Source organism: Pholcus phalangioides, unplaced genomic scaffold (genome assembly GCF_987345545.1).
Source record: "Pholcus phalangioides strain wild (caught in Gottingen) unplaced genomic scaffold, Ppha-v1.0 ptg000017l_1, whole genome shotgun sequence".
Classification (NCBI taxonomy): Eukaryota; Metazoa; Arthropoda; class Arachnida; order Araneae; family Pholcidae; genus Pholcus; species Pholcus phalangioides.
Window position 1 is genome coordinate 14,624,306 of NW_028301610.1, and position 25,070 is coordinate 14,649,375.

At 32.2% G+C, this 25,070-nt stretch overlaps 1 protein-coding gene across 2 annotated transcripts; it reads left to right on the forward strand.

The window, feature by feature from the left end:
• The first annotated feature begins 342 nt into the window (after positions 1 to 342).
• On the forward strand, positions 343 to 22,707 carry LOC149072425 (importin subunit alpha-3-like). Of its 2 annotated transcripts, none has more exons than XM_089246289.1 (13): positions 343 to 574; positions 2,207 to 2,418; positions 2,676 to 2,771; positions 6,434 to 6,519; positions 7,308 to 7,394; positions 8,706 to 8,920; positions 12,326 to 12,388; positions 16,261 to 16,329; positions 17,298 to 17,426; positions 18,796 to 18,900; positions 20,081 to 20,315; positions 21,351 to 21,442; positions 22,379 to 22,707. In XM_089246289.1, the coding sequence occupies exons 1-13, from the start codon at positions 509 to 511 to the stop codon at positions 22,478 to 22,480; spliced, it is 1,557 nt and encodes a 518-aa protein (XP_089102415.1). In that variant the 5' UTR covers positions 343 to 508; the 3' UTR covers positions 22,481 to 22,707. The 2 variants fall into 2 exon arrangements, with proteins under 2 accessions (XP_089102415.1, XP_089102417.1); XM_089246291.1 differs by having other exon boundaries at positions 360 to 574; positions 22,382 to 22,707.
• Positions 22,708 to 25,070: the final 2,363 nt, after the last annotated feature.

The following is a 25,070-nucleotide window of genomic DNA, read 5'->3' on the forward strand; positions in this document are numbered from 1 at the left end:
TTTTTTCGTGGAATTCATTTTAATCCACTGCAATTAGCAGTAATGCTGCATTTCCCGTCATTGTGATTTCTCCATTATTTCAACAATATTTGGCAACTTTGTTCGGTTTTGGCGTCATTTTTGGCGATAATTGGCAATGTCCCGTATTTTCCCGTATTTCGAATCCCAATGTCCCGTATTCCTCTCGAGAAAATATGGTCAGCCTAAGTCATATGGATGGTAAGCTCTGTATTTCTTGTTGTAGAAGGATTACTTCTCGTTTCATCATTACGATTGCAGCGACACCTGTTAGCATTTTATGTAATCCCAAGGGACAACAAACTTCCTTTACTTCAAATGAATGAATGAAAACAGTGAATACGGTCGTCACAATCTATGTCTTTATTACTATGACACCTAATGTAGATGCCGGTACTTTACACATTCTATAGCTTTCAATCATTTATATTTCGCACATGACAAACATATAGGACACATTTAATTAATTCTCAAGCAATAAATAGCCAAAATGTTCGCTGACAGTGTTAGTAAATCACGTCTACAACATTTTAAAAATAGAGGGAAGGACCAAGAGGTGAGTCATTTGGATATTTATTAGTTTACTTTTTTACTTTGACACGATGCATAAGTTTATTAATAAATTAAATTATAACTCACTCATTAAAAATTTTTCACGCGCTATCAGTTTCATACACTTGGGAATAATCCAGATTTTTTTTTAAATGGTCATACACACATGATAATAAAATAATTTCCATCAATTTTAAGGTGATAATAACAGATTGTGTTATGAAAAAGAAAAACAGATCAATACTTTTCCCTTTGAATTTTTGACATGTTAATTGAGTAACGATTATCGGATAATTTTTCTGGAGTAGCCTTTTTGTTTAAGATACATATAAAATTCATTATTGTCTTTACCATAAAGCTGAGATAAACTATTAGCAAGGGAATATTTGCAGAAATATTAGTAATTAATTTATTTTTGACACGTGGCCTTAGTTTTAATAGTAATAGAATTTTTAGCGCTTAAGATGATTGAATAACTGGCAGGGCTCTCGTTCAGACTCAGGGATGCATGCAAAAGACACCTACTTAGACTTGTTTAAATTGTCTTTGTTTAAATTGCTTTCTTCATTCTTTCCAGTTGCTCTGTCAGATTATGAACTGAGTCATTGTCATGGTTGTCATGAATTATTTCATCACTCACTTTGTCATTGCCTTCAAGTGAATTTTTTCTTCTGCACTATTTTTGACATATCCAGAACCATGAGTTTAATTTAAAATGGGAGGACACATAAATATATAATTGCTGCTCACCTAGTAATTACACTTACATGAAAACAAGAAACAATTACCAAAACCTGATTTCCTGACTATAATTTGTGGCAGTGTATAAACTGCATGAATGTAAATTTTAGTACTTAGTGGAAAAATAGTCATAGGATCTACACTATATATGAATCTGCATATTCAAATTCCTGGTAGCAATCTGTATCACCACGTCAATCTTAAGGAGTGAAAGGAGTTGTTGTTTATCTGTTTTTAGAAAAACTATTGATTATTCTACTTGCATCTATATATATACACCCCAACTGTTACTTTGAAAAAAATATTTTTTGTGGATTATTTTTAAAAATATTAATTTTAATTCCAACCTCATGAGAAGAATAAATGCTGTGCGCTTTTGAATCTGCATCAACAAATTCAGATGTTTTTATGTACAATCTGGATTGTCGGCAGGGAATTATAGAGATACTTAATATAAACTTTCTTGAATTCTCATTCATGCTACAGATGGATGTTGAAATGAATGATGCGTAGACATAAATAAAAACTGGAATCTCCTACGTTTGTTTATTCATAATGTTTTTAACCCCTTTGTGGCTTATCTCCTGTGATCTGCCATTTTAGCCCTTTTTGAGTTCAGCTCAAGCATAGAAACTTTAACAGATGGTAGCGTTGTGCATTAATCATGTCTGTGCATTAATCCTGTCTGTGCATTAATCATGCTGTTATGCTTGCAAACGTGGAGGCATGAAGATCAGCTATATATATATATATTATTACACGCTGGGAAAAAACTGAACCTAGAAAAGGTTATATAGTAAAAGGCCTATAGTAAGAGTTGAATAGGTATTCTCAACATTTTTGCAAAAAAAGTTTCGTCATTATTTACTATCTTTCTCTAATCTATATTGATTAGGAAATGCGGAGGCGGCGCAATGAAGTGACCTTTGAACTTCGAAAAAACAAACGTGAGGAATCATTACTAAAACGAAGAAATGTGCCTCAACATGATTCTGCTGATGAAGAAGATATTGATAGGAGTGCAAGTCATACAAGCTTGGATCTGATAGTACAAAATGCCAATAGCAGCGAGCCTTCAGTACAGCTTGCTGCGGTTCAAGCCGCAAGGTTAATTTCAGAATAATATATATAGTATAGTTGGTTTATAAAACCATATCCAGTTATAGTACACCTAGCTAACAACTGTGAAATTGTTAGAAAAGTGTGATTATTTTGTATATTGTCGCCTTTTATTTATTTTTTTATTAATATCATTATAAAGGGACATATTCTTCTATTTAATCAGATTTATATAAGTGGTTCTCAGTAAACTGAGTTTTAACATGGTAATGTGTATTTCAGTAGGTCATGATTTTTAATTACAGAAAATTGTTGTCAAGTGATCGTAATCCTCCTATTGATGATTTAATAAATTCAGGAATTTTACCAATTCTAGTTCACAGTTTACAAAGACATGACAAGTGAGTTTCACATATTTGTTGATCAGATTATTTTTGCAAGTGAAGTGTTTAATTTTATTTTCATTGTTTTTTCCCCTCAAAAGCTTTTACTTAGAACATAGAAACAATGTACAAATAGACAATTGAAAAAGTAAAATTCTATGCACATGTTACACAATATAATGAAAAAAATCCAGGAGACTGCAGAAAGTTTTTGTTTGTTTGCTTGCTTGTTAAATATTTGTATAGGGTTTGAAGCCAGAATATTTTTAACTTATCTTGGTGGAAACTTGTGCCTAGAGCATGGTATGAAAATTTCTGGTAAACTATACATGTAAAAATGAAAGCAATGTGCCCAATCGGCGGTGATTTTATTATATTGGGCACAATGCAATGCCAGGCATATTTGTCTTTTAGTTTTCCAAGTACAGTATACACACCACTTATTGTGATCACATTCAGACGAGGTTTTAATGATGATAATCTGTTGATAATGATATTGGAAATAGGCCTATAGATTTTATATTTACAGTGTGGGAAGTGTGTCAAATCTAACTGTAGAATATGATACAACAATTAAGTCTCATAAACTTTATTTACAACTTCACAGAAAAAAAAAGTGGAATTTAAGAATATTTACCACGAATGAAAAAATCTGGAGCTACCTCTATGTATGATTTATTTATTTATTCAATGTTTCTTTGCCGAGGCCTATATAAGGGAATGCTGGGTGAAGTTTGACAGAAGAAACGGTTGATATTACAAAAGAAATCTTAAACTTGTAGAATCAATAATGTTTGATGATTGAGGTTGTTACAATCGGTTATTGTTCGAGAAAAGAAACTAAATTTGAAACAATCTGTGGATGCAAAGATGGGTTTTAATTTTTGGGAATGGTTTATTCTATTGGAAAAGTGAGATCTCTGATTTTCTTTGTGCACACACTGACACAAAGTGTGAATGCAGGGCTATCTTGATACATAGAACATAAGCATAATTTACATTCTGTATGATCGTTCACTACATACATAAGCACAAGAAGGGTAACAGCACATCTCATTTTAAGCGGCAGTCCAGTTTTAAATAATATTTTTAAAACTGGATTATTATAAAAATATTAATATTACTAATTATTATATAAAAATATTTTTCAGCCGTTTCACTTTTCTGGTGAAAATTTTTATTTAATCACAAATCCTTTCCAATTCCTTTATGGAAATTTTGTATTAATTATGGATATTATTTTTGTATTTATGATCTAATGTTGGAGAAACGTATATCAAATTAAGTATAAATTATTCATTGAAAGTTTAACCCTCATTTGGTCTAACAATGTCTTCTATTGGTTTTTTAACTTGAAAACCCATTGTTACTCTTCACAAAACATTTTGATACCTGCACGGAATGAAAAAAAAATGAAATGACTGTATTGTTCAATAAAAGTTTCTTTAATGTAATTTTCATTTTTACTTCTTTTTATTCTAGTACAGACATTAAATATTGCTTTTAATTTTTCTTGAACTTAAGAGTACTATTTAGTTTCATACTAAAAGCAATATGCCTCACTATGTAATACTTATACTAACTACTAGACCTTCGAGCAGGCTTAATGCAACTTGTTACCAATTATTTACAAACATATAAAAAAAAATGCTTCTCTTAAATTACCCTTTATTTTGGCAGTGTTGCTCTCAAGCAACATGGGTATGCTCATATTTTTCTAGTGTAAAGGCATTTTATATTCTTATATTATGAGCTCGTTTTGCCATTGATGCTTCTAAGCAACTCCTAAACATTTGATTTTTACTTGTGAGCTGTTCCTGAAGTTTTTAAAATTACCAGCAGCATGGCTTAAAGGTACACACTTCCTATTACTTGACAAGTCAAGCAAGACAGATTTCTGACCCTTACATTTTGGACGGAAATACCATGCGTGGAGGAGATATATTGTTGTGCATTCTTAAACAATGATAGAAAAGTGAGTTGGCAAACAATAAATGACATTTTTATACTATTCAAATCTACATAAATCATATAAATACACTATGTTAAACTGAAGTGCAACTTCCCATATTTTTTCAAATATTGACAATTTGTTTTCTCTTGTAATATCATACAAGGTTGCTTAATATAACCCCTCAAAAAGTTTCTCCTCTGGATATTTCAATGAGGCTTTTTGGATCACGTGATATTTCCCTTTTTTTTTAGGGACATACAAAGTAACCAATATGGCTACTTCCTGTGCGATTCATGAAAGAAACAAATCAAAATTATAGAAACATAGAAATGAATCGTTTTTCTTCTTTTTAATGGGAGCTGGAAATTTCAAATTGTTTTTTAACTTTAAGTTATCGATCTGCCTGTTTTTCCTTTCAAAAATGCTTGATTAAAGCTGCGGTTCTTCGATGTAATTTATATGGGCCCATAATTAATTTAAAAACATCCTAAACTATATGGATTAATGCAATTGGATAATATAAGACAATACAGAGTCATTAATTCTCATTTTCCTGCTTGAGAAGATATAAATAAAAATTTGAAATCAATTTTATTGCATGAATATTCATTTCAAAAGTTATTTTATGTTTAATTTTCTAGGCTTCATATTTCTAAGCGAGCTCAATATTTAGAAATCCAAAGATTTTGTTTTAGAAAACCAAATTGAATTTTTAAAATTATTGATGTGGCGGAAAACCCCACTAAATTTCTGCATTTCTATGTTAAAATCGGCAATTTTAACATTGATCTCTATGGGGGATCATCCAGTGTCTGTCCCTCAGGAGTGATGCCAATGATGATTATGACAACTATTCGAAAAGTCTCATGCTTGCCAACTAAAGGTTAACATCTAAGTTTATAACTCACTTCCAATTGACAATAAGAATACTTCCACTCTATACAGCTGTAAAAAATATCAAAAAAGTCATTTTTTTCTATTAATATTTCTAGGTACTTTAATTTCAATTTTTTTATACATTCAGAATTTATCATTGTTTTTTTAAAATCAGTTCTAACCTTTAAATGACTTTGCTTTTTGTGCCAGTAGCTCAAAAAATAGCATTCATAATCATTTTCTTTAATTAGGTATTTAAAATACCAACCATTTTCAATCCACTGCTGGATGAAGGTCTCCTCTAAATTTTATTTAAAATATACCCACATATAATTTGTTAACTGTAATTTTCTTCCCCTTTCACTCATTCAATTTCTCAATATTTGACTGATTTCCCCCACCAAATATACCTTATTATTAGTATCATCCTGTGTTACCTATTTATGATAAATACATATCATCCACAGTATGTGACATTTTGATACAAATATGAAGGCCCCAACAGGCAAAATGCCAAATGAGGTAGTTGAAAAAAGATGCCCATTTTGTTCAATAAATAAAATAATGTTCAATGAATTAAAAATAAAATGTAAATCAAAATTCTTCATTAGTCTGTATCAGAAACGCAAGGAGTTTATTCAAAATCTGAAAGTTACTTAATTGACTGAGCAAATTGATTCTTTCTTATTGTCTGACTTTGACACACATTTATTAAAAATAGTACAAAATGCTATTATAATTGAAAGTGTGAAATAAATGCTGTAGACCCTTTTTTGTCTGCCTCCACTCTGCTGTATGAAAACCACTTGTTTTGTTATAAAGTGACTTACTTTATTATGACTCTTTCAAGTCCATCTCTTCAGTTTGAAGCTGCTTGGGCATTGACTAATATTGCATCTGGAACCTCCCAGCAAACACAAGCAGTTGTGAATACTGGTGAGTGATTTGTTGATGTTGATTTTAATCGTCATTTGTTGATGTTGATTTTAATCCTCATTTGTTGCATTGATATATGTGTATATTGTATTCAATTTATATTATATTCATCAACAGATATTGAGGTTGGTTATGGTCCAAGGCTTCAACACAAGGATAAGGGAAAAAAAGAGCATTGGAAAAATACTAACTTTATTAAAATAAAATTGATAAATGTTGTAGACATGTATAAAATTTATGATAATATTTGTAGTCATAGTACCTCATCAATATTCTTTGAAGAATTATTTTTTTTTAAAGAACGTCCAACACAATGTTATGGAAATCATTTTTTTCAACACTTCAAAATATGATGCTAAATATATTTTTTGATTTGATTTAAGAACTGATTTGTATTTAACTACAAATAAACATTTTAAAAAGCACTTTTAAAGTTAAAAATCTATAGATCTGGGAGCAGAAGAGAATTTAAGACTACTGTAGATTGAACTGAATGCTGATATAGTATTCTGTTTCACTTTTAAAAGACTGTAGCAATAGAAAATATATTTTTATGCTTTATTTTCTAAATGTCAATATTTTAATTTTTTTATTTCAGTTTTTTTTCTTAGCCTTTTTGTATCCAAGTTCAAAAACTAAGAGAATTCCAACAAAATTTTGAAAATTTTAGGATATTAATAGGCTGTATTTGCTCCTTGAATTAATGTTGCTGTATTGATCAAGCTATTGAACAGATGATTTTTTTTCTGTTTATAGATCATATGATTTGAAACAAATTTATTTTGCAGGTGCTGTTCCTATGTTCTTGAGCCTTTTGCATTCTCCATATCAAAACGTATGTGAGCAAGCAGTTTGGGCTCTAGGCAATATTATTGGTGAGTAATATCTTTAAGAATTTTTCCTAATAATCAAGTTTGGCAGTTCTGCTATTTTACCAATTTATTCATTCACTATGGCCCCATTCATCTGGACAAATTGCTTACATCTTCTGAGGAGACAGAGCAAGGGCCCAGTTGAACTGATGGTGAGTAATATGAAGTGTTTAAGGATGAAGAAATTTAATTAAATACTCAAAGTGTACTTGCAGCTCAACATAGATAATAATTACTCTGAAATAACATATTATTTGAAATTGCAGTACTAAGAAAGGCATTACCTAACAAAAGCATTTATGTGATAAATGGCACAAATGATTACAGTATAAATGTGGCTACACACATAACTGCAATCTTGACAAGTGCGCACAATTTTTTTTTCTGACACAGCGTGATACAAGTATTTGCTTGCAAAAGAATCAGTTTGTACTTGGAATATATGTTGAGCTCAGGTGATTATGCACTTGCTTTGGTTGCCTTTGGCTGAAAGGAAAACTGCAAAAAAAAAACAAAAAAAAAACAGTATCACAATTCACTGAAACATGAAGATATTGGCTTGTACAAACTCTCCACATGGTACATAGTACACATTTTCAGTTTTGCTTGCTCATGTGTGGCTTCTACAAGAATGCATAATCACAATTGGTGCAATCTTCAAGTCGCTTGTACAATCAAAATGCTTGCACAAAATTTTCCTACAGACATTCAAGCATGCTTGTTGAGCTTGCAGTTATGTGTGTAGCCACCTTAAGGGGCTTATGTAACTGTAAGCACACCTCATAAACATTCCTTTGAAGAATTCCTAAGGAATTGGTACATGCCGAAACATGTGTTCTGAGTGTATACAAGTAGCCTTAACACATTTATGTTGTCTGAGTTGTGCATGTTCTATTGATGTTGCCATCTAGAGGTTTCTGATGCATCAATTCTTTTCCTGCATTTTAATCTTGAAAGTTATAGATGTCTAATTGAACATTAAATCCTTCCTGGTATTTGAAATTTAATGTCATTTGAAGCTAACTGGTCTTAAAATGTATTTTTGCATTTAATTAGCCTTTACATGCACAAAAATAAATCAGAAATACCTTATTAGGACATACATGTTATGAAACATTATTTTTCAATTTATTCTGTTTTAAATGAAAAATAAAAAAGACATTCCATATGGCAAAGATCTGACATCAAGCTCCAGAAGTTGATGCTACTGCACATAAAGAAAATGCTTGCACAAATGTCAACTAAACCTAAAGCAATTTAAAGTCTTTTTTTTTTTTTTTTCCCCTCACTGAAACAGATATTTATTTATTTCAGGGGATGGACCTGAATTTCGAGACTATGTCATAAAATTTGGTGTTGTAGAACCACTTCTGTCTTTCATAAAAACGGACACACCATTATCATTTTTACGGAATGTCACATGGGTTATAGTAAACTTATGTCGTAATAAGGATCCACCCCCTCCAATGGAGACTATTAGTGAACTTCTTCCAGCACTATGCATGCTTATTCATCATACAGATATTAATGTAAGTGTGCTTTCATTAGTAATTTCTGACTTAATGAACTTGATATACTCGACGTCTAATTTTTAAAATATTTTTGTTATACTTATATAAAATGCAATTTCAAATAAACGTAGCAAAAATTTAACAGTAATTTATATTTTTCTATTTCAATCATGATGTATCCTGCTCAATTCTATTATGAATGAGAAGGATACTAAATTACTTAAGTTTCAAAGAAATAATGTTCAGGATTAAATGTAAAATTGTGCATTTCATGATATAGGGTCAGGCAGGGTAATTGGAAACACCATAGCTGAGAGCAACTTAGTGGCTTTTATTGAAATCTAACACACACAGGGTTAAGTTGATGGGTACTGTTGGCAGCCCTGAGCTAATTCTCGCCTCTTTGTCATAAGTTGATTGGGCCTAGATAACAGCTGATAGTTAACAATAAACAAAATTCTGTTGCACCTTTATTTTGTTTTTCAAGTTTTGCTTCCCCACCTGCTGCTACAGAAAGGTAAGGGCCAAATTACTGTTATATGATTAGTATACAGTCACAACTTCATGCAGTGTTTTTTTTCCCATCATACACAATAATTTTTTCTTGAAATATTGATACAAAGCAAAGTCACAACCATAGTCTTTCTGGTGACCCATCTATCCTGTTTTCAATTACCTCAAAGTTCTATTTACTTCTTATTTACATTATTTTTACTATTTGATATTACTTTACTTTATTTTACTATTTAGTTTGTACTACTTCATAATTTACTTGTTATCTACAGTTTCACTGTTATTTATTTACTTGAAATTTAATTATTGTAAGAGACTTTGATGTTATTTGATGGGGAGTTGAAAGAGTATGTTTTCTGTCTTAAAAGAAATAAAATGCCATGAAACTGCAAGAAAAAGACGCTTGGTCCCTTGAAGACCTAAACAATGCAGTATTTGATATGATGAAAAAAAATTTGACTTACCGTGAGGCATAGGAACATTACAGAGTGCCATCACAAATATATACAACCAAATCAAGGGGAGGAAGATAAACATTGATAAAATGGGAGCAAGTCGCCCAGCTGAACTTTCAGCAGAAGTGGAGTTTGGCTAAATGCCTCATTGTTCAATATAAGACTGGATATTCCCATGTGACAAAGCAGATTTGAAAACACTTGTTCAGAAGTATGTGACTGAAAATAATTTAGGAACTAGGTTCCATGACTGGCTACCAGGGTATGACTGGTGCAGTGGATTCATGCAATGGCATCCAAAGTTGGTGTGGAAGAAGCCTGAACACCTACAGAAGTGAAAAAATCAGGGGTAATTGAAGACAGGCTTAGGTGGCTTTAAATCAGCTTACTAACTTTGGTTATCTCATAGTTGTAGTTTCAAAAAAGTGCAGAATAGGTATAATACTTGAAATGAAGCAAATTTTCATTTCTAGCAGATTAATTACATGTTATGTTCCAACTAAGGGGTCATTAAAGTATTACATCAGCATTCAGGGGGGATTTCCAATTTGCTGACTTTTGAGGGGAAGGGGGGGGGGTTTGGTTGATGCTTACGTTATCAACCACCCTTTATAAAAATATGAAATATTCTTAATGGCGTCTTACTCAGTGCGCCAGAAATGAGAAAAACCTTTCCCTATAGTTTGTTGGCACCTGAAATAACATTCTTCCTATTGAGAGTCCCCTACAGTGCCACTTTAGTGATTTCTAAATGGTTTGCGGATCCAAGTGATCTGAAAATGTGTCCGGTTCACTTAAGTGCTCTGGAATTGTGCCACATGATACTCAAGCGATCCATAATTATGCCACAGATCACTTAAGTAATCTGGGAATGTGCCACAGGTAATTTGAGTGATACAGAGCTGCACTGGGGCCGCTTAAGTGCTCTAAAACTGTGAAACTCAAGGGTTCTTTAAATGTACCATGGATAGCTTAAGTGTTGTGGAACTGTGTGAATGTGCCACAGGCCTACTTGAGTGATCTGAAAGTGTGGCATGTGCTGCTTAAATGCTTTGGAAGTGTGCCATGGGTCATCTGAGCGATCTGTAAATGTGCAGCTTAGTTCATTTTTACAAAATTATGTTTGAGGTGGTGTGCCACATCAGATAACCCCCAAGGACACATTTGGTCTGTCGGCCAAGGGTGTGCCATATATGGCTTAGAGGGTGGATCACAATGAATTCTAAAAAAGAAATGTTCAGTTCTTAGCCTTCAAATAGCATTAAAATTGGCAGAAATCGATTATATTAGCATGTAAAGGTATTTTCTTTTGAAATTTAAATTCTTTTAAAAAAATATTTTTTGCATTAAAAAAATCAATTTTTTATTATCTGGCAGGGGGATAAGCCCCCTGTGCCCCCATGTATGTCTCTGATCCCAAATACGTGTTGGGAGGTGATGACAGAGATGAGAAAATTTTGCTGACAAGGGGGAGGGAGGTCAGAGTTTTGCTGTTGCGGGAGGGGGTCAAAAATGGTAGAAAAATTTCCGACGTAATACTTGCACTGCCCCTAAGCAAAAATTGTACCAAAAACCTTATACAGCACATATGTGTATTGTTTTCAATTTGTTACAAGTAGCACTAATGAGAATGGGTGTTTTTATCATTCTAACTATGAATTTATCATTTCAACTTTTAAAATTATTCTAATCTGACAGATTTGACAGATCTGGGAATCTGATTGGCCATTTTAGCATGTTAAATCATCAAAGGCATTGTTAAGAGAGTTGTGTAGTATGTGGTTGAGCATTGTTTTGTGTTAAGGAAGTGGCACCTGAGTGAATTGATAGCATAGATACCAGAGTCTGTGTAAAATGTCATTGATGTACTTGTACAAGCCTTACTAGAATGCACATGCAATCTCAAGATATCTCCACAGAAAAAAAGTCTCATTGTTAAAGACAACATGCCTGTAATCAAATATATTGATAATGATGTCAAATGTATTGTCTATGATGATCAAGCTCACCACCAATTCAAGACAATGATGAGAGGTCAGTTTTAGGACCAAAACCCAGCTTTTTGTCAGGCAGGGATTATAGGTACCACAAGATGTGTGTTCATGGAGTATGGGAAATGCTTTTCTATCAATGAAAATGCCTTGATTTTCTGAACACCTTGAGCAGCTGTTAGCCTGGGCTTGATCCTCTGTGTTGCTTGTTTTTTTTTTTATGATTGACTCTGATTCAACACTACAACTACAAGGTATAAATTATTTAGTCTTCTCTTTTTTTATAGAGGCTATATTCAGTTATTTTGAATAATATTTGTTATAATAAATTCATGATATTTTCAGAAAATAACAAAGGACTTCATTTTTCAATGAACCAATTTGTTTTGTATATCCCATCTTTCGTCCATTCTGGTAATGTGCATGGTTATCAAAGTTGATTGTAGATTATATATCTTTAATAGGTATTGGTTGACACTGTTTGGGCATTGTCATACTTAACTGATGGTGGAAATGAACAAATCCAGGTATTTATTTTTTTTATTTTTCTGGGAATATTGGCTCTTTAATATTATAGTTTCATAATTAATAATTCTTTATAATTTCAATTCTACACTATTATGTGTGCTACACATGATCATGAATATTTATTATGTAGGCAGATCCACTTATAACAAACATGGATATTATTAATTTTCATATATAACAGTTTTTCCATGTCCCATGAATTTTGTATTGCATCTCTGTTATTTTGATTGCTTATAACAAACACTGATTTCAGCAAAGTACGATTATAACAAATTTTCAGCTGGTTTTAAAACACAAATTGTCAGGAATTTCTGTGCTGTCTTATCTGTAAATTTATCTTTCTACAATGACCTTTTTTTCCTTCTAAGAAAACCTGAGTTTTTGAGTATAGTACAAATATTAAAATCCTCTTTTTTCACTTTTGTACTTTTCTCTGTTAAATCCTTAGAGAAGGTGAAGAATATAAAGGGGTTCTAGATGAAAAGTTTGCTATAGCACCTCCTATGCCTCACCTAAAATTAAATCCTATTCCGCTTGCAGAAAAACTTTTAGAAAAAAATTATTAAGGTTATTTATGTTCCTGAGAATTCAATCTTCAAAACACTGGTTGTGGTGGTATTATCATGTATGAGTTCATTTTGAGAATGTCCAAGAGCAAAAAACTAACCTTTGCTTCTAAAATTGAAGCTATATAGCTGGTTGATAGATTAAAAAAAAAAAAAAAAAGTGTATCGAAAAAAATTCAAGATTCAACATAGTGTGTTATCTATGATTTGGAACAAAGGGGAATTGAAGAAAAAGTTCTTCAATGCTTCAAGAAGAGAATCAGCAAAGGAGTCATATTCATGTGGAAGCACTTCTTTTTGAATAGTTCAAAAAATTTGGGCAAACATATACAACAAACAAATATAAATTTTGCATGATTATTAGGCAAAAATTATTTTAGTGCATAATAACCTTACACAATCATATCAATTGAAAAAAAAACAAAAAATGATTGATAAATATTTTAATTGAATTATGTTACATTTAAATTAAATTTTAACCTTTTTTTTTTCTAAAGATATTAATCTTATTTATTTTAGGAATACTTAGAATATTGAAAAATGCTTGTCACATGTATGTAAATTATGCTTTATTTCTCTTGAACTCATCATTTTTAAAATCGTCAAGGATATAACAAAGTTTGTGCTAACAACAAATAGTTTCAGAGTTTTTTTCTGAATTTGTTATAAGCAAGTCTGACTGTATATATGTCTTCACTTCAGCAGTTTCCTTTGATTTGGAGCGTTTCACTTTTACTTTAAAATTATAAACCTGGGTTTTTCAGTAATGTAATGTTGGTTTTATATTATTATATTTTATACTAGCTGTTACCCACGGCTTCGCTCGCTTGCAATTGATAATCTGAAAACTACTCTGACATGATTCCACCATATAACATTTCAACCCCCTCATCACCTTCTTAGGAGATAAATTTTGAGAAATCTGGTCTTAGTGGGCATCTACATAATAAAAATATAATGCGGACTAGATTTCATATTTATGGCTTCAGCAATTTCGGCTCAGCAATAATTGCTCTATATAACCTTTGATCCCTCCCATTAGGGGTTGAATTTTGTAAAATCCCTTCTCAGTGAGTCTCTACATTACAATATTAAAGTACTGACAAAATTTTATATTTATTGCTTCAGCAGTTTTGGCTCGATGTGATTTCCCTGTTACCTTTGACCCCCCCCCCCCCCGTATGACTCCATTAGGTGTCAAATTTTGAAAAACCCTTTTTCAGTTAGTCTCATCATGAAATAAAACTTCTGACCATGAATAGTTTCAGTGGTTTCGGCTCGGCGATGATGAATCAGTCAGTCAGGACATGTTATTTTATATGTATAGACTATCTGTTACCCTCGGCTTCGCTCCCGTGGATTTGGTAATCTGCAAATTGCTCAGCGATGATTCCCATGTATATTATATTTCCCTTCATATAACATTTGAACCTCAGGAATTTTGAATTCCTGTCTTAGTGGGTACCTACATTATAAAATATAATACTGAATAAATTTCATATTCTTGGCTTCAGCGAGTTTGCGTCAGTGATAATTGTTGCATATAACTTTTGAACCCCTCTTTCCTTGGGAGGGAGGGTTAAATTTTTAAAAATCCATTCTCAGTGAGTCTCTACATTACAATATAAAAATGCTGACCAAATTTTATAGCTTAAACGGTTTGCTGCAGCGTGATTTCTCCACATGACCTCCCCCCCATTGAACCCCTTTATCATCACCTTAGGGGTCGAATTTTGAAAAACCCCTTCTTAGTTGGTTTTTATGTCATGAAATTACAAACCAAATTTCATGAATGCCACCCTTGAACCCTCTTAGCTGTCAAAATTTAAAAAAAGCTCTCCTTAGTTAGACTTTACATCATGAACTGAAACTTCTGACCGAATTTCATGAATTTTAGTGGTTTTGGCTAGATGTAATTTCTCTCTGTTACCTTTGAACCCCCTGATGACCCTTTAGAGTTCAAATTTCGAGAAAGCCCCTGTTTGTAAGTCTTTATGTCATGAAGTAAAACTACTGACAAAATTTCACCAATGCTACTTCTGAACCCCCCTATGGCCCTCTTAGGGGTCGAGTTTCGAAAAACCCCTTAGTGAGTCTTTACGTCATGAAATAAAATTACTGACCTATAATTTCAGGAATGTTTTGAGCCCCTTATGACCTCCTTAGGAGCCAAATTTTGAAAATCCCCCCTCTTAGTCTTTACGTCATAAAGTAAAACCTCTGACCAAATTTCATGAACATAGCTTCAGCAGTTTTGGCTCTGCGTTATTTCTCCATATGACCCCCCTTTATTGAACCCTAAATAGAAATAAATGTAAATAGAAAAAGTATGCTGATCTAAACTTAGGAGATTAATTCATTTCTGAAAGTTGCATGAATTTTGTACCCAAAATAAAATTTTTCCATGAAAATTAATGTCCTGTTTTGTGGCAGTCACAAAATATCTCATGTCCTTAAAACCTTTTCATTTTGGCAATGACGAGCCCAAATAGTTTTATTGTGGGCTTCATCTTTGAGTATGTTTTTCATTTCTCCCAAACTGTCGATCAAATGCCAGTGGGTGGAGTCAGTTTTTGTCAAAATTTCATAACCGAAGAGAGTGGCTTCTCTCCCTCTGCTATTTTTTTTAGGGTAATATAGGAATATGCATACAGAATGAACAATAGGAAAAAGTATTTCTTTTTATTATTCTCGGTTTTGGGGGAGTGGGAAGAAGCAATATCATTGCACAAAATCTGAAAAATATTCTTCTTGAAAATAGATAACAATTTCTAGAAGGTTTAGTGATTTCCACTGTGGCGGTTATAATGCAGATCAGAAAAATTTTAAAAACCACTTAAGGGGTTAAAAAGTATAGTCCCTATATAATGAACTTTTTATATAACAAAGTTTTGATAGAATGAAACAACTTCTTATTATGGCAATTTAAATGTATTTCATTTTATGTAATGTGATACATTTATATAGGAATCCCTTTACAGTTTGTTCTAAAACTTCATGCTGTCATACCTTTTAGATTTTTTTCCATTAAGCATACATTATTTTTCGGCCCATCCACCATAACACTTGTGTTTTGAAAACATAATTTTTAGACTATAACATTTAGACTAATGCCCTGTATACATAAATTTTTGTTTCAAAAAACACTCTGCAAGAAGTTTATTAGAAACAACAAATTTTTTGTTTGGTCATGGTACAACATTTATATATATATTTTTGCTTAGTGCTTTGCTTCTTCCAAGAAATATGGCATCTATTATGTAAGCACACCAAATGAAATGCTTAAAATGCATATTTCATTTTAGATGGTTATTGATTCAAATGTTGTGCCTAGCCTTGTGCCCTTGCTGAGTCATAAAGAAGTTAAAGTCCAGGTATGGTTTTTTTTTCAGCTCACTCTATTGCATATATCTTTGTTTTCTCATGATATTCAACTGTAATTTTCACAAAAATTGCTCTATATAATTGGCAACCGAATTATAAAAAATGAAATTGATATCTTTTGCTCATGCATAATTAAAAATTATTTTCTTTAAATGTTCATATCTCATGAAATATCAAATGATTCTATTTTAAATTGCAGTATATTGTGTAATTTTTAGGTTGTCAAGTTGTCTAAGTTTCATGAAATTTTCTTGCATACTCCACTTGTTATAAGCAAAAAAATGTGTGATGAAAATTAGTGTTTGGAAGAAACATTCATATCTTTGTAAAAAAATGTGCAATTTTCACAAAAATACATGTAAGCACTGAAAATTTCAGTTAAAATATTGTATGAAAGTTACAAATTATTTGCACTTTTTCTGATACAGGGTTGATCAAAAAGTATGATATTTAGGTGCACATACCATGAGTAAAACAACTGGTTTGATATAACTTTGGGCATATTGGTATAGCTCGGTGCTTTGAAGCATACATTTCAGATCTCCACTGTCATTTTCAGCATCCATTTCAGATCTCCACTGTCATTTTTAGCATCCATCAATAATGGTGTACGGACGAAGAAACAAATTAGCATCATGCCATCGTTCATCTATGATGTATTGATACTAAGGCTGAGCAGTAATTGTGTCTCACTTTTTTTGCAATGAATGCAGAGCTATAGTGTGTCAAATCACGTGGTTGCTACAATACCAGTGTATATAAGAGAGTATCACATGACACTATGCAGTGAAGACTTTATTTACCATATAGGCCAGCTAGTAGACAGGTGGTGCTGATCTGATGCCTATAGCAAAGTGGCTCTTCAAAGAGGTTTTTAATATAGTTTCATTGCACAAACTACTTGTTAATGTTTTCAAATTATATTGAAATAAGAAATGTATATTTTTAATTTATCTAGACAGCTGCATTGAGAGCTGTTGGAAACATAGTTACTGGAACAGATGAGCAAACTCAAGTTGTTTTAAATAATGATGTACTGAGTCATTTTCCAGCATTATTAACTCATCCAAAGGAGAAAATCAATAAGGTAAATTCTGCACCTTTATTTTATAAAAATTATCTATTTTATTTTGTAAGTTTTTCTCTAAATAAATTCCCTGGGTGGATCATGCTGATCCCTTGGGAATACCTGAAGATCACGCTACACATTATTATAAAAAAAAAGTTAATCTTAGTCATAATCGGTATACTTTAATTATATCTTTGAATTGGATGAGCGTGATAAAATTTAACCCTTTCACTACCACATTATGAAAAAATTAAATAATTATCATGTACATTTTTTTGGTAGGTGAATTTAGTTCTAATTGAAGCATAGGAAAAAAAAATATTTTTTCAAAAATTACTCTGTGCACAATAAATAAATTAACCTGGTACTTGAAAGTTTCATCAGCACTATATGTTTGAGTTTGATAAAAATAAAAAATACCAATTCAAATATGTTGAATAATACACAATAGTGAATATTTATTTATTTTGCCACAAAAAAAGCCATTATATATTTGTTAAGGAAAATTTGTAAAAGGATTTTACTGTGTTACACTTTTGTGTATTTACATCATTTAAACACACACTTTTACAGGGGTGAAAAAACAGACTGAATTTTATTAGTTAACATTTAAAAAAAAAAAAAAACTTTGTCTCACACTCGTGCCGTCATCTGGTAATCATCAAGTAGTTAGTTATACAGCCTTTATACTTCAAAATACCCAACGATGTATTTAAGGGATGTTACAGGGTTAAAAAATTAGTGGTACTTTAAAGTACCATCACATACACAAAGTAGTGAAAGGGTTAAAGGTCTATATAGTCATCATATAGTCTATATAGTCCATCAGTCATGGCTCGTCTCCACCTCTTGTCAAGTTCGAAAAAATATTCTCCTTCCCTTCAAGTGTAGTAGAGGGAAGAATATATTTTTGGAATTGACACAAGATGGAGACGGATGTGTGCAAATGGACCTTAAAGCTTACCTATTCATTATCAACTGAAACTGTTTTTCTTCCATTAGTTGTCTTTTTTGAAGCTAAAAAATAGGGGAAAAAATTAACTTGATCTGTGCCTAACAGTATTAAGACAATTTTAAAGTCAGCAAGGATCTTTGCTGGTTGTAAATTGAATAGGGAAATGAAAATGCTGAGCAACTTGAATGCGCAGGCCGTCATTCCCCCCCCCCCCGGGAAAAGTTGAAATGACGGTCCTGTGAATGCGGTTTTCCTGCATATACCATCATATTTGAATTTTTTATCTAAAAGTTTGCCTACTTTACGCCAGTAACTGATGCTAAGTCAGCTACTGTATCAACATGGAAAATTTAAATGATGCATGAGTCTTTAAAAGAAATAGAAGTACTATATGTATACTCTTTTTTATAAAAGATTCATTTTCTTATTAAGGAAGCTGTCTGGTTCTTATCTAATATTACTGCTGGCAATCAGCAGCAAGATCAAGCTGTAATTGATGCTGGCCTTATACCTATGATCATCCAACATTTGAGCAAAGTGAGTTCATCTTGAAGCTAAGTTTTAGTTATGTAATCTGTTAAGTTTGATTAAAATAAACTTGATAGTTAATCTTTTCTTCATAATAGAAATAGTGAATAGTATAAGTTTCAAAATTTGTTCAACTAAGACCATGATGGAAATATTTATCTGCATGATTTTTGCATCAGATTTTTGAAATGTCCAACTTGCATAATTAAAAAAAAACTGCAGATTTCAACACCATTATCATTTTATAGTTTTACAATGCTCATCAGGGCCAACTTAAGAACATCATTGGCCCCAGTACAAAGTGATTTTTATGAGCCCTACCTGGCGAATTCTCAAAAAATTCAACTACATCCCATTTTCTGAGGCCCCTCTTCTCTTGAGACCCCCCAGGCCATGCATTGACAGCACTGATGATCATTGCAGAGGAGAATTTGTAAAAATCTCTAGTCAAATTATGTAAGGAAATGTTTTTGAAAAGTTTTTATTTTCAGATATCAAAATGTCTATTCAGGTAGACTCTGTGGATTTTGTGGGAATATTATTGGCAAATTGAGCTAGAAGATAAAAGTATGTGGTTGTGTGCAAGCATACCAGGGCTGCACATCATAGTCTTTCTTGTATTCTAAACCGAACGTTAGAGACCTGAACAAATAAGTTTCTTTGAGGCAAAAAGTCAGCTTATGGTTTTTTGTGATTTTCTAATTTCAAATTTCATTGTAGTGAGCAGCAGCTTCAGACATTTCAAAAATACATTCATTCATTCAAACATTGCGATACTCATTACTGATTTAAAAATAGATTGAGAAATGCACCCTACACTTATATTACTTACACTTCCAAGCAGTATAGGTAACACTGGATTGGTAAAATATCTCAAAACTGTAAGAAGCCTGGTTTTAGTGTTGTAATACCAGTAGTGTATGAGTGAGCAAATAGAAAAATATCAGCAAGTATAACTTTCACAGTTTATGGATGCACATTTATACAGTTGACTCAGTAACAGAAAATTCACGTGTTAGTCATGCTATATCATTTGCCATTTCTCAGTGTATTAAGCTAATTGACATTCCATGCATGTTACAATATTCCAATTATGTTTTACTTTGAATGGCTGTCTAAGGCAATATCTGGCCCTATTATGTGCACCATAATGTTATGATAAAATTGTGACTTTCTTTACTTTTAACAGGGGGAATTTCATACGCAAAAAGAAGCAGCATGGGCCATAAGTAATCTCACAATCAGTGGCACCAAAGCCCAAGTTTCTTATTTAGTCAGTCAAGGTGTAATACCACCTCTATGTAATCTGCTCTCAGTTTTTGATGCACAAGTTCTACAAATTGTTTTAGATGCGCTGAACAACATCCTCAAATTGGCAGGGTCTCAGTACTATTCCATTGCAAGCCAGATAGAAGAGTGTGGTGGTAAGGCATATACAGACAATATTGATATAACAGTTCCAATGTGTTTGTGCTACAATTATATTGTAGGGCAATTGCTGATTCAATTTTTTTTCGATTGTGTGAACATGAAACCAAACATGTAAAGGAATTTTAAAAAAAGTTGAATTTTTAAATTTTTTTCAAAATTATTTATTAAATTTTTTCCAAATGCAAGAAATTTAAGACATGCAAGAATAAATAAGTTCTATTTCATGTATTTAAATGTTTCCCTCTTTCCCTTCCCCATTTTGTTCTGTCTCATTTATATTTGCCTCTTTGTCTGATTATTTGCCCCAGTTGAATCATTTTATTCATTTTCTATTGTTTTTTAGATAATCCCTAAGATTTCAGTAATAAAAAGTGGTTTTTTGGTCCTCCATTAATCTCGAATTATCAATAGATCATTATTCAGACAAATTAATAATTTAAATTATAAGGTTTTTAGTGAAATATTTTTATTACTGAATTTTAAATACATGCATGCATCAGAAGTATTTATGTATAAGTTAAGAAATGGGGACTTTAATATATCTTTTAACTGTATATTCAACCACTTGTTTAATTTATTTAAGTTTGCTTCACTTTCCACTAGATTCATAATAGTTTTTCTGTAAATTTAATTCATTGAATTGCATGGATGGCTACTTCATTACACTTCTATGCCTATGATTTAAATCAAAGTTCTCTATAATGCTGTTTCAGTTAACAGAAAAAAGAACAGAATTTTTTACAATTTAATAAGATTTAACGGAAAAAAATGAGCAGAATTTAGATAAATAAAAATTTATTGATTCTGCTGGGTAATGTTTCCAACTGAAAGCTTTACTATTGTTTCACAGCATTGAAAACTAAAATATTTTATTGATGTTGCAATAAAGATATCTGTATTGGAGGAATATTAATGTTTGTTTTGGTTCTGTGTGAGCTAATAGGTTAGAAACCTCTGTGCTGAAACTTGTCCTTGTACATATTTATATCCATTATGTCTGCAAAATATAATGCCATACTTTTTTTTAGGGTTGGATAAAATAGAAGCTGTTCAAAGTCATGAAAATGAAATGGTTTACAAGCTTGCTTATGAAATTATCGAGCAATATTTTTCAGATGATGTAAGTACACCCTATTTATTTCTTGTTTTTGCCAAGAGAAATTATTTTAATGCCCCCCCTTTTTTAAAGGCAATTGTGTTATTTCATTTTTTATTTTTGGGTTGTGGTGACATTTATTTTTTATACATAAAAAGTGTGAAAAGAAAGAAAAGGGTAAATAATAAATTAAAGTTAAATAATTTTTAAATGGGTATTTACCTAGAGAGAGACTATATTTTTATATGAGAATGAAAAATTTATATGCCTGCAGCTGAATATGAAAGTGAATATATTGCCTTAGAGTAAATTATTGATGGTACCGTGAAACCTCATCAAGATGAACTCACTTAATAAAAATACTCATTCCATCGGATGATATGGGAGAGTAATGCTAATTTCTTTTACTATCTGTTTAAGACAAAATGACAATTAGATTTCAAATTAAAAAAAAAAAAACTTGATTCTTCTCATCTCAAAATTTCTCTCTAGAAAGAATTCATGGTATGTGACTGCACATAAATACTATGAAAAAAGTTGAGATTTAAGAATTATTTTCTACAACAGATACAATTACGTAAATACACTTTGCTGGAGGAAAGTGTTATATTGTGTGTAGAAAACCTTGTAAAAAACAAATTAGTATAAATTAAAGGCACCAATACCAATTGTTTAGTCGCCATGGCGACCTGGTACCTGTTATTCGTCCAGCCCTGATACAAAGGTTTGTGAAAAATGTGTATTATCATCCAATTTTTTACTTGTTTTATGACACTGATGGAGTGATAATTTACTGTTAAGTAATAAATTCAAAATTGAGATGAATTGGCATTGTTTGTCCACTATTGTTTTCACTGTTGAAATTTTTAAAAGCAGTTCATTATATGATTATGCATGTTGTTGTATTCTTATCCATCCATATTTTCTTGCTGTACATTTATGATAATATTTTCTTCTTAGCAGCAAGCTGATGAAGACCCTAATCTCATGCCACCATCATCAGACCAGGGATATCAGTTTGAACCAACCACTCCTGTGCCAACTGAAGGGTTTAAATTTTGAAGGAAAAAATTCTATAGAAAAAAAAATCGCTTTTATTTTAAGACTGAAGAACCGGCACTCCATATGTACATTTCTGCATGATAAGACAAGGCAGCTTTTAAATAATTGTTTTTGAACTTGTGCCTTGCCTAACTATGCATTTTTCTTCACTTCCATTTTTGTAGAAAATTAAAATTGAATAATTCATCTCCCTCTAAGTGAATAATAATAATTTATATATGTGAAAATTTTCATGCGTTTTTCATTTTATGACTATTGTAATTTTTATTAGAATCCATTCCTTTACCCATTCAGTAATCAATTATTGAAAATATATATACCTCCTTCCCAAAAGCAAAAATTTTTTGGAAATATGTATTTGTATTTTCACGACACCTCTTAATTTGATGTTTGCAGCAGTTGAAAGTTGATCTCTTAAATCTGATCCCTTAATTATCATAATCAGCTCTGAAACCACATGAACAATTTTATTGATAAGAATCTTGAAAATCCAATAAAAAATATTCTGATAAATTTTAGAATTCCTTTGGATGATTTCATTCATTTAAATGATCAAGATCAAGAGTGCACAACATCCGGCCCATTAAGAGACTTGAAAAATGAATGCTTGCAAAACAATAGTACTCTAGTTTATGGCCTGCTAGTAGTACCCATCTTATTCACATATATCTAGCTCATACACGGATAAAAATGATTACTTAATGCTGAAAATAGAAAAATCACACTACCAAGCATTTTTTATCTATAATTTTCATCCATTCAGTAGGGGAGACTGGGGCTACTTGGTGTAAGGGGCAAGTCGACATGCAGCTTCTCTTTTCTACCGCAGTGAACACTGAGTGCTACTATCGCTACTGTCAAACCACCTAAGGGTGTTGCATCATCCATTTTAGTTTCAGTGTAATGGAAGCTCCCAGAGGAAGGACAGCAAGTTTCCTGATTTCCTGCCAGGAAAATATTTTTTCACTCAGTTTTTTTATTATGAAGCCATGAATTCTATAAAAGTTTCATAAAACTTTTATGAAATAGTGAGGCTGCTGTCTTGTCTAAAGAGTCATGTTGGGGCAAGTTGGCATCCCAGCTGAGGGGCATGTCGGCGTAGAACATCTCATATAGCAACTTTTTTACTGATTTGGTATAACTGCAGAAAAATTGTGTGAAAATTACAACAGTTCAAGTGAGTGATTGACCTACTATCTTGGTGGACATGAAGCTGTGAATGATGACTTCTTTATTCTTTTTAGTTTTTTATAATTTTTTTTTTTACATTCATTTTCTTCAAAATATTGAGTGCTTAACATGCACATAATTTTTTTCTGAATTTTTCTATTGAAATAAAGCTTTCTAGTTACTAACTTATGTTTGTTCCTCAGATCCTAACTGAGGATTAAACTGATTCAACTTACCCCAGATATGGGGTAAGTTGAATCAGTTGAAATATAGTTGAAATATAAGTTGAATCATAGTTTTTAACAACTTTTTAAACAGATTTCACAGAATGAGCATACAATTTCAAGTAATATTTTCATTATTAATTTGTAGTCAAGGAGTACTGCTATCCGCTACATCGGCCACATTTGCTGTAAGTATTACAGGGAAAAATCAAAAGTAAAAATTATGCCAAATAGCCCCAGTCTCCCCTATATATTTTGGAGAAATTTAGAATGTGAATTATTTTTCTTCCCAAACTGCAGGGGTGCAAGAGTTGCACCGAAACGGTTCTCTTGCTACATGATGTGCCAATTCTTATTTGTGGTTCGCGGAGGTATCGCTAATGTGCACTAGTGCTTCAAATACCCGGAACTTAGGAAAAAGAAGCATGAATAGTTTGTTCAGGGGACGCGTTCTTTCCGAGACAAGGAAAAAGATACGGAGGGGGAACTTCAATTTTTTTTCCCTTCTCACCATCTACCACAATCGCGTTATCTCGTGACCTTGGAAAGTAGTTCTTCTACCTTTAAGTACTAAGTCCTGTACTGTTCTTCGTATAACCCTTGGGCTATCAAACTCCCTGAATGAATATGCTGAATTTTCCGATTTCGGAGAGTTTTTCCTTCTGCGGGTTATGTACTTCTCTGAAAATAACGGTAATTTCGCAGCTACCAACCTGCGTTCAAAGAAAGCATATCTACGGCGTAAATTCGCTTTATTCTCCATAAGATTGCACTCGCGCCTTTGCGAAGAATCGAAAAGGGGATTGGTTTACTCGTTTAAATTACCAAAATTTTTCGGGGATCATTGGGAAAAAACGGGATCTAAAAACTCCAACTAAAATATCCATAGTTTTGTCATCTAGCCACTATGCGGTCGTGTGGTTATCGTCGGCGGTTGCCGATCGTGACAATTTCACATCGTGAAAATCAGGATTTGTCGGACGGGCGGTTCGAGGAAAAAAATCTACCCATGCAGAAACTATTTTTGGCGCTACCATGGTTTTTTTTGGTCGACAAAGCTTTTTTCACCCTTTTAACTCCATTTAGCACCCCTCCTATAGCGGTGCCCAATATGGCCTCATGGTCCGCTCTGCATTGAGGGGGAGGGGCATGCTCTTAACAATGGTGAAAGAAGGAGTTTGTAAACTTCTGAGATA

What these genes read in the sequence shown, in the direction of transcription:
- LOC149072425 (XM_089246289.1), top strand. Translation starts at nt 509, where the DNA reads ATGTTCGCTGACAGTGTTAGTAAATCACGTCTACAACATTTTAAAAAT. An exon ending in GCTGCGGTTCAAGCCGCAAG is followed by an intron (nt 2,419 to 2,675) that starts GTTAATTTCAGA and finishes TTTTAATTACAG; the next exon opens with AAAATTGTTGTCAAGTGATC. An exon ending in AGTTTACAAAGACATGACAA is followed by an intron (nt 2,772 to 6,433) that starts GTGAGTTTCACA and finishes GACTCTTTCAAG; the next exon opens with TCCATCTCTTCAGTTTGAAG.